The sequence below is a fragment of the Amphiura filiformis genome, chromosome 2 (genome assembly GCF_039555335.1).
Source record: "Amphiura filiformis chromosome 2, Afil_fr2py, whole genome shotgun sequence".
NCBI lineage: Eukaryota > Metazoa > Echinodermata > Ophiuroidea > Amphilepidida > Amphiuridae > Amphiura > Amphiura filiformis.
Genome location: NC_092629.1, coordinates 4,592,029 through 4,606,628, shown reverse-complemented (window position 1 = coordinate 4,606,628; position 14,600 = coordinate 4,592,029). Strand labels below are relative to the sequence as shown.

Sequence of the window (14,600 nt, the reverse complement as noted above, 5' to 3'; positions counted from 1 at the left end):
GATTTTCAGTTTTCATCAGAAATATAAATATGTCAAAACAAAAAACCCTGGGGTGGGGTCAGGTGGGAGATGGGGTTGGAGGTACACTCTAAAGTAAATCATACTTAGGCACCAGAAACACCCTAGCTGATCGTATGAACGGAGCGTCGGGACTGCGTCGAGATGCTTGTTATTAATGAACTATCAACTAATTAATCGGAATTAACGCTAAATTCATATTGGTCAATATCGCTACAGGCACAGATTACTATTTTATTACAATTAGCAATAGTAAATTAATTTATTTCATAAATAATAAGGATCGACCAAACATCGATGGTCGATCGAAAGATCGAACTAATTTGTTTCTATTGCCTTACAGTTCTTATATTCTAGTATGGGAGGTTAACAGTTCTCATCAGCAAATACGTCCAAGAATAACCCCTGGGTAGGGGTGAGGGAGGGGATGGGGGAGGTACACTCTATGGTAAATCATACTTACAAAGTTCTTATAATCTAGCATGGGAGGTTCACAGTTTTCATCAGTGAAGATGTCAAAGAAGAACCCCTGGATGTGTGTGGTCCTATCAAATGGCATCGGAGCTGATGGATCTTCTGGTGTGGGTAAGCGTGAATCGGCTGTGTACCACAATTCAACCTGGAATGATTTGGTATGACCATTAACTGACTTATAGTACAATACAATACTGCAGTAACAAAAAGCAAATAATTTCTACCTGTTAAAAGTTCTTACAAAATAACTGTATGCGAGTTGTTCTATTAAATGCAAATTACATCAGCGCCCTCTATTGTGGGACAGTGGAACTCAAGTCCATTGCATACAACACCACAACTCAACCCTGATATAACTTTGATCAAAATGGATGAGTTACCTCAACTGTACCCATGTAGATATCAATGAATAATTACTATTACTATTGAATGTTAGCGGTTCATTAAATAGCATTTTATAGGTGCTCTATCTTCATGTGCCTAGAGTGTATGTTATTTAGTTGGGAAAACCCCTGATATTGGTAAAAGAACAAGCAATTGTTAAAAGACAGACACTTGTAAATAGGGGCACCACTAAATTACTCCCAAGATTTATGTACCAGTGAAATGCGGTTAAATTAGTCCAGTGCATATTTGAGCTTGTTGCGGCTTTATTTTCTAATCGATAGTCAAAATTTGCCTAAAAGTAAAAGTAAAAGTCCCAATGCTTTATTTCAATTCAGAGATGAAGTTTTGGCACAAAAACAATGTCCGGTTTCGAAAATTGAGTGATTTTTGGGGGGGGGGGGGTTAAATTTGCACATTTTTTCTTTGCAGCAAAACAGCAAAAAAAAAGTTGGTGGTTAGCAATATATTCCGTTGAAAGAATAATATTTTATTTATGATCCACTTTAATTAGATACCAAGCTTAACAGTTGAAATATGTTTTCTAATTGCCAAAACGCTATCCAAAAGTGCATCTTTCCCTCTGTATTTCAATGGGCGTTTAATGGTGGGGCACTCTTCGAAAAGTTGCAGGACAAATTTTCAAAAGTCACCCAATTGAGCTACTAAATTGCATGTATAGCAACCCTGATACCAGTCAGCCTATCAGCTCACCTGCTCAAATTGTTCCCTAGTTATCATCCCATTGTTGAATACATCGATATCATAAAATTTCTGCAGTGTTTCCAGAAGTTGTGCCTGTGATGGTTGTGGCCATGGTTGGGCTGTCTGCAACAGGAAGGTTCGCCAGTCAATGTATTCAGAGTCAGGAGATAAGCTGCCTGCAAGGTGTTCAAACTGCAAAAAGAACAAGAATTTGCATAAGGAGTACATAGCAGACCCAGGGGTTGTTTGTTTTAAGGCACACTCCCCAGTTTTTTTAGGCAAAATCATGCACAATTTGATATTGAATGAATCCCTATGAAACTGGATATCTCATCCCTCCAGCTGACTTTCTGTCTACCTTGGTGCCTCGAGCCCTGCCAAGGTCTCCATTCCATATATACATTTATGCAAAGGTTATGAATGTGAAACAATCATAGCATCAAAAAGATACCAATTTTCATAATCCCTGTGTTTACTACACTTACTTGTGGTGCAGTCAGCTTCATCCATTGGTCTGGCAGGGCTTCCATTCCATGCTGAAGGAAACAATACAAAATTATTGAGAATTACCCCAAAAAAAAAAAAATCTCAACATGCTAAAACACAATCACATATTCAAATCCATGTTTAATACACCAGATGTACAATGAGATAATTTCAAATATATTTTGCATCATGAAAATATATTATGAATATGACCGATGACAGTATGATTTATATAAATGACCTCACAGGCTATTCCAGTTGAAACCTTTACACCCCATATGTAAGACATGGCTTTAATCTTTCACACAGGGAGTGTGAACTTCCAAATGGAGTTAACTGAATGAGACTGATTCCATTTGAAATCTACACCCCCTATGTGAGAGTAAGGTTATGTCTTCCATAGCGGGTGTAAAGATTTCAACTGGAATAGCCCATTATCGGTGGCACAGTTCAATAAACTCCATTCAATAATATAAGGTAGCTTGAATGTTGACCTCAAGGAGTGGGATATCCGGGGACCGGGGTAGGCACAGGATATCAGGCTCTCATGAAAGCAGTATAAGGAGCTGAGATTCTGCTGATAGCATATTGGCCAAAATGGGCTGATTTTGTGTGAATTTGTACCACAAAAAAAAGGACTTGAGCCTTTATAGCTACGTCCAGCAACACACACTGAGTATAAGGCAAAGTAATTAAAAATATTTATGAGAAATATTTCCACTTTACCAGTTTGTATCCGGATGTGAACCAAGGCATTAGCCAGAGGGGTGTCCAGGTGTCATTTGGATGCCCTGTTTTCAATTTGGACACCCTAAAATTCTGATTTTTATAATGGAGTGAATAGAAAGTGGACACCCTGATTTTGTAGAAGGTATTTTTGGCCATTTTGGACACCCTAAAGACACCCATCTGGCTAATGCCTTGGTGTGAACTATACCTAGAGATAGAGAAGGTGAATTCTTTTCAAAATTCTTTCCTGGTACTGGTGCACTAGTAATCTCCCATTATTCATTCAGAGAAGAGAAAGAGTAAATTTAGGAGAAAGAGAGACCTTTGATTTGATTATACACAAAGAAATTAATTGGCATGATATATCACCATTTGGAGAGTTCAGATGCACAGTCAGTAAATGCCATTTTCAAACATTTTGGGATAAAGCCATCAAAAAGCAGTACATAATTTTGTTTCTAATTCTCTTTATATTTAGCCAGTTATATGATATGTTAATATGAATATCCACTCGTATATATATATATGTTACCTATATCTCAAATTGAGATAAATGGATATATCATTCTGTGTTTGCATCTGAACTCTTTATATGAAGCTGGATGAAGAAGTAATGTCAAATATTCTTAAATACTTGAGAAAGTTCCTGCAACCTTATTAGTTCTTATAGCAATGTAATGAGATGATATAACACAGCTCAGCGCATCAACATTATTTGAACCAATCAGTGCCGGGAGGCGCATAGCAACAACAGGACTGATTGATTCTTAGCTCTAGGTAATATCTAAATATAAAATGTAGGATTTAATTTGCTTAAAATTTGGTATACTTAAGATTAATAGTTTTATTTGAATTGAAGTGTTTAAGAATGACAATAATGTATTGTTTTAGCTACTATGCATCTATATCATCTCATTACCCTAAGACAGAGAAATTGAAAAACACTCGGACGCAAAAATTGCATGCATGTTGGCAATCAGACACGACAACCATTTATTGACTTTTGTTTAGGACCCGCACCAAGTACCTACACTCTCAGCCGCACTATATCAAAATATATAATAGGAGATTCTCTAATCGAGCGAACAATACCCAACCCAAGACTCTAGCGATACAACGACCAAAGGCGCAGAGAAATCTCGTTTTGGAGACTCTCAATATATAATAGGAGATTCTCTAATCGAGCGAACAATACCCAACCCAAGACTCTAGCGATACAACGACCAAAGGCGCAGAGAAATCTGTTTTGGATAAACCAACACGTGATCCAAACTTGCATTCGGTAGCCGCCACCCAAGCTCAAATTCTGAGCGTTTGACCCGAACCCTTGGATCATTAAATCCAATATATAATGGCTGGAAACTCAACAATAAATTACGGTACTGGTGCATACAGGTCAGACGCTCCCGAGTGGAACAATTCTCGAGACTCTCAACAGGTGATCGACCTGAAGTTACAAAGGATAAAGTATTAATGTTAGCATTCTATGACATGTACATATATCATAATAAATAAATACAGAAAAGATAATTCAAAACCCAGCATTATTTTCTTTTGCTTACTGTGTGAAGTCTTTGACCTTATAAAAGACTACTTTACTGTTTTTGATGACACCTGTGCCTGCATGTAACAATACGATTGTCAATTCCTGTATATATTAAGAATTATATAGTTTTGACGACTTACTTTCCCTCTTGAACTATCATCCTAAAAAGGTTGATACAGAATAATTATATAAACATTTATGTAGCAACATATTGAACACATGATCTAATTAAACAGTGTACATTGTATCTTTGAAGAACTGAGAAAGGGAAATTAATTGCAAGTCACATGTAATTTTAATGATTGGCGTCAACTCTTTATTCCTCCCTCCTTATCTACAGGGACCATAATTCTTGATTTTTCTTTTTAAACTTACAGACACTTAAATGCTTTAATTAGCTATTTAACACACTACCATGTAGTAGATAAAATATATCTGTATTTATACAGGTCATTATCTCATTACTGTCACACATAATTATATTTTACTTCCTTCTCACATGTCCACACAGGGAGCGGTGGGTGGGAAGATTTTTGTTGTTGTCGTGTCCAATACAAAACCAACAGTGAATAAATCACCAACTAATCACGCCTCGAACCCGCGAAAAATCCATTGGTTCCCGGTCGAGCCAAACAATACAAATTTATCTGCATGACAATGATTGACCTCTGACCCAGTAAACAATAACATGGATTCGCCCATTTCTTAGCTAGGGTAAATTGAGTTTAACTTGTTGCACTGTGTTAAACTTTATTACCCTAAGACAGAGAAATTGAAAACACTCGGACGCAAAAATTGCATGCATGTTGGCAATCAGACACGACAACCATTTATTGACTTTTGTTTAGGACCCGCACCAAGTACCTACACTCTCAGCCGTACTATAGCAAAATATATAATAGGAGATTCTCTAATCGAGCGAACAATACCCAACCCAAGACTCTAGCGATACAACGACCAAAGGCGCAGAGAAATCTCGTTGTGGAGACGCTCAATATATAATAGGAGATTCTCTAATCGAGCGAACAATACCCAACCCAAGACTCTAGCGATACAACGACCAAAGGCGCAGAGAAATCTCGTTTTGGATAAACCAACACGTGATCCAAACTTGCATTCGAGTAGCCGCCACCCGAAGCTCAAATTCTGAGCGTTTGACCCCGAACCCTTGGATCATTAAATCCAATATATAATGGCTGGAAACTCAACAATAAATTACGGTACTGGTGCATACAGGTCAGACGCTCCCGAGTGGAACAATTCTCGAGACTCTCAACAGGTGATCGACCTGAAGTTACAAAGGATAAAGTATTAATGTTAGCATTCTATGACATGTACATATATCATAATAAATAAATACAGAAAAGATAATTCAAAACCCCACACAAGGGACTTATTTTATAAGGAACTTGGTTAACTCCCCCCCCCCCCCCTTAAACTTGTTTGTTCACTTTGCCGCACGGATACCATTACCTAAACCTCCTCTAACACTCCTGGAGGATACACAATGGAATGAGGCACATGTTTACATTTGACTAGCGCATTTGAGAGCGTCTGCTTGAATACCAGAAACCACATGGTGATGGATGAACCAGATATATCTGCCTATGTTTGATAATGCTACTGATAACTAACTGGTGCCTCAATGAAGGATTTTATTGTTGGCACATTGAAATATAAATCACCGTTTGGCTCTGTGCCACTAATTGTTCATTAGCATAAAACAGCACTAAAATTTCTTTGCTGGATATTGACTGTAATCCATATAATTCTCCACAATAACACTACTAATTGTGCTGGCTCTATATGCTGCGAGATACATTGACCTCTATATTGTATGTTCACAATAGGATATTGAAAGAAATCAACGCGATAACTAGCCGGCTGCGCAACCTCACAAAAAACTAGAAAAATGAGGGCATAGTACTTGGCCCCAGAGTCTAGCTACCCCATGCCAACCTGGAGTTGATTCCTACTTCCCTTTAACACAGACTCAATCAAACAAAAACCAGCACGATTGACTCAATGTTATTAATTTCAAATGTACAACAGAATATATGTGTTGTTGAGATATATAACCCCCCTATAGTCATACTATTACATAACGCAAAGCACATCAATATAATATCAGAGGGCTCACAACTGTATAAATTGTTTCTTGTAAGATTTTACGTACCATGCAATTCAATTTTTAGAAACCCAGATATTAGTGATATTCCAAGTCCCATGAGATTCATTTGTCCAATGGAACTTCCCATGTTGACCCTTTTCGTCCAACTCTGCAAAATTGTATAAATTGTTTTTGTATATGTTGTCCACTACCAATGCGAAGTTGGATGACTTTACGCCTCTTTTAAGTTAATTCTTCTTTCTTCAAATGTATGAAGAAGTTGATTTGAGCTTTTGATTATCAACATCGCAATGGTTAACTTTCTTCGTACTTTTAGTTACCAATTGAAAAATCTTTTCGCTCTATCTCAGGCAGAAATCGGGTTATTCTGTTGTGTAGTGAAATAGACCTTGTAATCCGAGTAAGACACCCTAGCCAGTACACTTACGCTTTAACCGCACATACGAACCCAGTGATTGGGTTGGTTAATTCCATTGTGCGCCGGAAATATGGGACCAATGTGGCTAACAGCATTCTGCCTGATGTCTTGCTTTATTTTATTCTATTTCAGCACTCTCGACGTTCATGCGACCCTTTGTTCCTGAGTTGCCTTACCAAAGCGCCGGTCATGGCTAAATCATGCACAACCCATCTTTCAAATTTCCACTACTCGACATCGAAGGAATGATCAAATTAATATTTCCCATGCAAAGTTCAACTGCGGTTGATCAAACGATGCTATTATATAGACCAAGAGAAGCCTTAAAGTGTTAACTTTTTCGTTAGCTGGACTCGAACTTGAACTTATTTGGTTCAATAGACTTCTGACAGTACAATTTGTGTAAAAGATGCATGCTCTCCCTTGTATTGCTCGTATGTAAGTTCAGTTTACGCAGATGACACAAAATTTTCAATATGCTTCGCTGTGCATGTCAAAGTCTACTGTCGCCTCACACAAAGTCTAGTAGTCACTAGCAATTATATGGGTGTCCAGGTGTACATGTACATACAGGTCAGGCTTGTTTCTTACCACCAGCATCAAAGTGTCATTGGTATCGCCTGCAATATAAATAAAAAAAAAAAAAAGAAAGAAATGGGAACCAACCTGCCAGCACATCTATACTAATTACCCTGTGTAACTTGAATAAACCTCCTCGATTTTGTTTGTGATCCAACACAAGTTATCAGGAGACAGATGAATATTTAATTTGTATTAATTTCTTTCCCTGACCATTTTTATGAACCGTCGTGTTATGTGGATAAGCATGACAAATTATTTGTGCGATCTACTCTCATACAAATTTAACCCTTTCAAAATATGACATTTACTAATTACTAATTCCAGAAACTGAAGCAATCTTTGCCTTAATTACCCTTAATCCAAAAAAAAAAATGCTTTGACACAATATATCCTTGTCATTGTATCACAAATGCAAGGGATGAGGGAACACATTTTCCCAATTTTCACACAATCCGCTTTTACTTACTTGACCTCAAGAATTTTTATCCCGCTTTTCATGAAATCCTTCTCTACATTAATTAGTTCTTTGACCCTGCTTAACGATTTTTCCTAATTAGATATCTTTATATTGGTTTCATGACCAACCAATTTATTTTACTTTACTTTAAATTGACCCCTTGTGGCCAACAGGGCGATGACCAATGTATTTGCGGCACTCATAACTACTCCTCCTTAAATCACCATCCAAATATTTGACCTGAGATTTACCACAAGATTATTAAACTATCCAAGATCCTTCTTCACCAAGTTTTATGATCTCAATCTACCGTTGAACTTCTGAACTTCACATTACTAATACCATTAAGTTCTATAAAGACTCGAAGAGCTCGTCCACATTCCCGTTGAGCCTGTGATCAAAGCCTAACGAGGGATGCAAGGTTAAAAAAGGTATGCAACTATGATCAACATCCCTCACACAGACCGTAACACACATGATAAACCCTGGTCTTTCATTATTATTATTATTATTATTTTTTTTTTCAATCCAAATCCAACTTTCAATCCAAATCCAATCCAAAGAAAAGAGCATTGCAATTATTTATTTATTTATTTATTTTTTTTTCTCCATTTTCAATCCACATCCAATTTTCAATCCAAATCCAAATTCAATCCAAAGAAAAGAGCATTGCAATTATTTATTTATTTATTTATTTTTAATCCAATTTTAAATCCAAATTCAATCCAAATCCAAAGAAAAGAATATTACAATTCCAGTCCAATCAAATTTCCAATCCAAAATTCAATCCAAATTCAATGCAAAGAAAAGAGCGTTGCAATGTTATTTCTTTATTTATTTATTTTTTCCAATTTTCAATCAACATCCAATTTTAAATCCAACTTCAATCCAAAGCCAAAGAAAAGAACATTACAATTCCAGTCCAATCAAATTTCCAATCCAAATCCAAAAACCAATTTTTAAATCCAACTTCAATCCAAATCCAAGGAAAAGAACATTACAATTCCAGTCCAATCAAATTTCCAATCCAAATCCAAAATCCAAGTATTCAATAACAATTCTCGCCTAGGGACATATCGGGCTATCCTTGTTTTTCGATACATTTTGTCTACAACCCGTGACTAAAATTAGACCTACACTATATGACCACTTTATGGATGAAACTATGTTACCTTTTAAGTAAGGCATTATGCCACAATCAAACCAAATTCAACCAAACAAACAAAACTAATGCATTACCGACTCTGTCATGTAAATTATATACGTTTTATGCAGAGTAAGCTTAGACATAATCGTCCATTATGAAGGTAAATATCCAAGGGTAAATATACTCATGATACCCTTCCTTTCAATAAGCCACAAAAACCTGGCCTGCTAATGTTATACTAACATTTATCACCTAAAATATGCTTGCATTAACATAAAAAGGTGAAATCACACCTAGAAATTGTCTAAAATTTTACCACAAACGCATAATCGCTCAATTCGCCAGGGGGTGACGGGCTGTCTTTACCCCATTTTGACGAACGAGGGAGACGGAAATTGCACCAGGATTTTTCCCGATTTTTATGGCTAAAATAAATTGCCTTTGTGAACTATTTTGCTACAAGTGGCGTTAAATATTATCATCTGCCCACCGTATATTTTGCTACTTAAAACTATTATCATTATTAGGGATTTCCCAACCCAAACACGTAATCGTTGACCGACATTATCATCGTCTTACATCTTCCCTTTTGTTATTCTATTTTTGTTGCTTTTGTTATTTACAGGTAGGAACATAAAATTGACCATCTGTAAATTCTCTACTTATGATTTTCCAGCTTTTAATACGTAAATTAAGTAAGCCAAATGATCCCAACATTTTTGAGTTTTAACTATAAAGGGATCCCTTGAATGAAAACCACATTAATTTCAAGAAAACTGACAATATTTCTTGGCCTGCTTGAACTGAATTCTGGAACCAAATTAAAATACGACTGTCAACTTTACCCTAAAAACATATCCGATGCTGAAAAAAAAACATACTTAAATGAACCGACGCAATCAAAAACGATAGTTTAATTTGCTTAAATTTTGCCATCCCGAATTCCGAGCTGCCAAACTGATTCGACAATTGCTGTAACTTTGGTAATATTTGTCCAAATTCGCCGGGTAAAAACTATGGCTCAAATGTATACGATGACACCGGAAAAATTCGCCATTGATTTGCAATGGAAGTCATTGTTTGCCAATCGGGATATCGATTGATTCGCCCATGTCAAATTCTCAAGGACCCTGACGTCATAATGAGCGTGTCTTTTATTACGCCTTGCCTTATTTGGATAATGGCTACATGTGCATTGTAAAACCCTGCCCCTACATAACAATTACACCTCATGAATTATTCATAGAACCACACTTGGTAAACAAACATTAATATTAAATGCGTAAAGCCACAGGAATTGCAAAGTTTTGGAGCACTTTTCGTGTGCAAGAAAACACCATTAAATATTATTTAGATGCATTTAAATACAATTTCGACTCCGCATTATACATAAATTAAATAAATTTATTCTCACCCGGATATTTCTCCGTCTAATCAGAAATTACTCAACCACAAATTTCATGAAGTCTTGAAGATGACTGCTTTGCGTGCATGTTGTGCTGTTCAGTGCGATTCGTCTACCGTAATTTTCCGGAATTTTCCACGACGATTGTATAGAATACTGACTTCGGCTAGCTCACAAAACGTGCACAAAAATGTTGATACTACATGTATCAATATTTTTACATCCAAGTTTTAGCACTGCATGCCAGCGCCGAACTCGCCACCAATTATACATAGCGCAGCATTAAATTCGAACCTGAATCCTGATTATATTGTTGTGCAGTAAGCAGAAACAAGGTAGAAAAATCAGCGTGTGTCCTTGTTATTGATGCAGTAAACGTGCACATTTTAAGCTTACCAAAGCTTGATTTTTTATCATCAATCAGTCAGTTGTTTATGTCTTATACAGTTGCTGTTGATTTCTAAGAATCGGTAGCCAAAGATTTTTGTTGTTGTCGTGTCCAATACAAAACCAACAGTGAATAAATCACCAACTAATCACGCCCGAACCCGCGACAAATCCATTGGTTCCCGGGTCGAGCCAAACAATACAAATTTATCTGCATGACAATGATTGACCTCTGACCCAGTAAACAATAACATGGATTCGCCCATTTCTTAGCTAGGGTAAATTGAGTTTAACTTGTTGCACTGTGTTAAACTTTATTCTCATATAACACAGATGACACCATAATGGTGTCTCCCATGTTATACAAGATGATAGATGACGACAGCGGCTAAAATGATACATTTATTCTCTAATGCAACTACCGCTTTTAAAACATGCAAACATGAAGAGCCCCATCCACAAAAGTGTAAATGGTTTTGAGCAAATCATCGATACATATACGAACAAGTAAACCTGCAAATGTGTATCTCAACCCCATTAGCTCAGTTTGGTACAATTTCATGTTTTCAATAGCGCTCGATAGTAAGCACATATGCTAACTATTGAGTTTTACGGTATGGTGTTGGAAAACTGTTGATGTCAGAAATCAGTGTTTATCCCTCAGATAGGACCAAGCTATTACTCTTACTAAAGATCGCCACATATTGCTGAATGTCTGTATTAGTCTGATCCCAGAGGACGACGTCACCAATTCACCTTATCGGTAAATGCCATTAAGCCTTTGTAGGTAGACCTGAGATGTCGTTATCTGACGTCAAGAGAATGTGCACATCATTAATAAAACATTGTTACTGCACATTTGAAAGCCGTGAAAGCAGTAAGGCTGTGCGCATCTGCATGATGATATCAGAGGTCTACCCACAAAAGGCTTATGAGATTTTCCAAAAGCGTGAATTAGTTTATGGTGAAAAGCCATTTTTGCCTTGGTTTCTACTCGCATTCCGCGAATCAACAAAAGCACTTCATATGTTAGATTGTGAATGGTTTATGGTAATGGGCTATTCCAGTTGGAATCCATACACACAGTGAGTGTAGATTTCAAATGAACTCACCATTCAGGTGACCCTATTTGAAATTCACACTCCCTGTGAGGTGGATTAAGATCATGTCTTCCATAGAGGGTGCATTGATTTCAACTGAAATAGCCTAATGTTACTCAGCATTATGCAATAATCATGACGATATGCACTTAAAAAAAAAAGTTTAAGCCCAATTTTAGTAAAAGATAAATAATATGAATACCACCATAATAAGTGACCTATTACCAGTGAAATGAAATGAAATCATACATATTAAGGCACATGCAGAGATTAGCTGATGTGGGCACTTATACTTTCCTACAAATATTCCAAAGAATTTTTCTTTCAGGTTTGGTTGAAATTTAAGAGTAACATAGTAATTTTGGATTGCAATGAATACAATAAATACTATATCTGCCTTCAAAATCATAGAGCTTATGGCTTTTAATTTCACCAAGAACATACAAATGAAATTGGAATGCATTATTTCTAACATATTTCTTAAAGAGACCTAGGAGTAAAATGTGGCTATTCCTGTTGAAATCCCCTGTGGAAGTCATGGCCTTAATCTCCCACACAGGGAGTGTACATAGATTTCATATGGAGTCACCCATTCAGGTAACCCTATCTGAAATCCACTCTCTCTGTGTGGAAGATTAAGGTCATGTCTTCTATAGGGGGTGTATGGATTTCAGCTGAAATAGCTCATTAAAATTCTAAGGTACTGTTTTATTGAGCCGAGCAGTATATCAATGAACCATGAACCTAAATATGTTTACAGCAAATATCTACATGTGCCCTTAAGATGTCAATAAGCCTATAACTAAATGAGAGAAATAAAAGAAAGAATTTACGCGAATAAGATCTTGATAATGTACATAGTCTTCAACCTAAAAAAGACAAGAACATAATAGCAACAGGCTATTCCAGTTGAAATCCATATACCCCTATAGAAGACATGACCTTAATCTCTAGCACTAGGAGTGTGAACTTCATAAGGGGCTACCAGAATGGGTGCCTCCATTTGAAATCTACACTGCCTGTGTGGGAGATGAAGGTCATGTCTTCCATAGGGGGTGTAGATCTTAACTGGTATAGCCCCACACACTATAACAGATTGCATATTACATTGGAGCGGTGGGAAAAGATAAAGAGCATTGGACCTCAACCATTGTCTGAAATAGGGAACAAGATAAGCATTATCGATCTCTGACTAACTGCATAGTGTAGAGTCAGTGAGCCCGTCAAGTGAAAAAATTACCTGTACAAAAATAAAGATTACTCCAAACGAATGTGGAATGATACAGAAAAGTTGTTCACTTCAATCAGATAATTAATAATCGATCAATCAATCAACCAGGAAAGATAAGTATCTGTCAGAAGGTATGCCCAACAGATGAGTCGCCAAACTCTAAAATACTTTTCAGCATTTTTGAAACTATTATTTTCTATTTTCTATTCCAAATCAATATGTTCACTGTCATGTGTAAAAAGTAAAACATTTTGAAGATTTGGATCAACATTCTTGAGTAAATTTAGTACAAAATACTGACAATTAGTACTGCACTAGCTTCCACAAAAGTATGGCACTGTCTTGCTCTCATTGATGTGCGACCTGTTATTGAATGACATATGCAGGGCTTTGTGTTCCCTTCATTAGTACTGCTCTGCGCCGATCGCTTATTTGATGCATAATTGGCCAAAAATATAAACAAGTGCAGTTCTTTTCTGCCAGCAAGTGTAGTTGGCAGTTCCGCATAACACTTTAAAAAAAAAAGCGCAGTGATTTATAGTGCGCTACGCACAGGCACAACGCCTAGACGTTGATCCACAAGCCTCAGCACACTTTACAGGTTGTCGCTGTACTACGGCCCCACATCATTCCATAAACCATTAAACAACAATTCAGGGACTTTTGCTGCTTCAAGAGCGCACACCCTAGACAATCCACCAATAACCATCGCAACCAGGATCAGCTCCCCGAGTTTCGTACGGGTTACAACGAGACAAATTAGCAGTAAGTTCCTTGTCCAGGGGAATTTCAAGCTAACTCAATTTTTCCACGAGAGCGTACTAGGCACCACCAGGGTTCGAACCCGCAACCTCTTGCACCATAGTCGAACGCCTGATCGATTGAGCTAACCTGACTTAGCATGGCTGAAGCAGGTATCTAAGAATCAGGGTTAACTAGGCACATCACGATATACAATCCACAAAGTACACTGATTTCCACTACATAATTGATATGCAATGGCAAACAGGGTATAATTTACTTGCTACTAAAGGGATAAATATAATGCCAGTACTTGTTTGGGGTAGGAAATTGCACTTGTCATACTTCTTTAGGGGTGCATTTTCAGACTTTGCATATACTTGTTTAGGGTGCTTTATGAGACGTTGTGGTCATGCACGATACCCCTGTTAATGATAAATGTCCCTATACTTTGATCAGCTTCAAATAATAATTTGTAATAGCAAGACGTCACAAGACAATTCTGCAAATAAAATACATTGATATTAATCCGCGATGTTAAGGCCTGCCGATTACAAGTTGATCAAACTATACCATGCATATTAATACTTATTGCACAGTGGGGGCAGTGCTGGAGGCAGTGTAGCAGACAGACTGCACCTGCTCTCTGAAGCAATCTT

At 37.0% G+C, this 14,600-nt stretch overlaps 1 protein-coding gene across 1 annotated transcript in view; it reads right to left on the bottom strand.

Moving 5' to 3' along the window:
- Window positions 1-14,600, bottom strand: part of LOC140145796 (sperm flagellar protein 2-like) — an 80,793-nt gene that overhangs the window by 7,553 nt on the left and 58,640 nt on the right. The window contains 3 exon segments of the mRNA XM_072167474.1: window positions 482-637; window positions 1,591-1,773; window positions 2,067-2,117. Coding sequence (XP_072023575.1) covers window positions 482-637; window positions 1,591-1,773; window positions 2,067-2,117 — 390 coding nt within the window.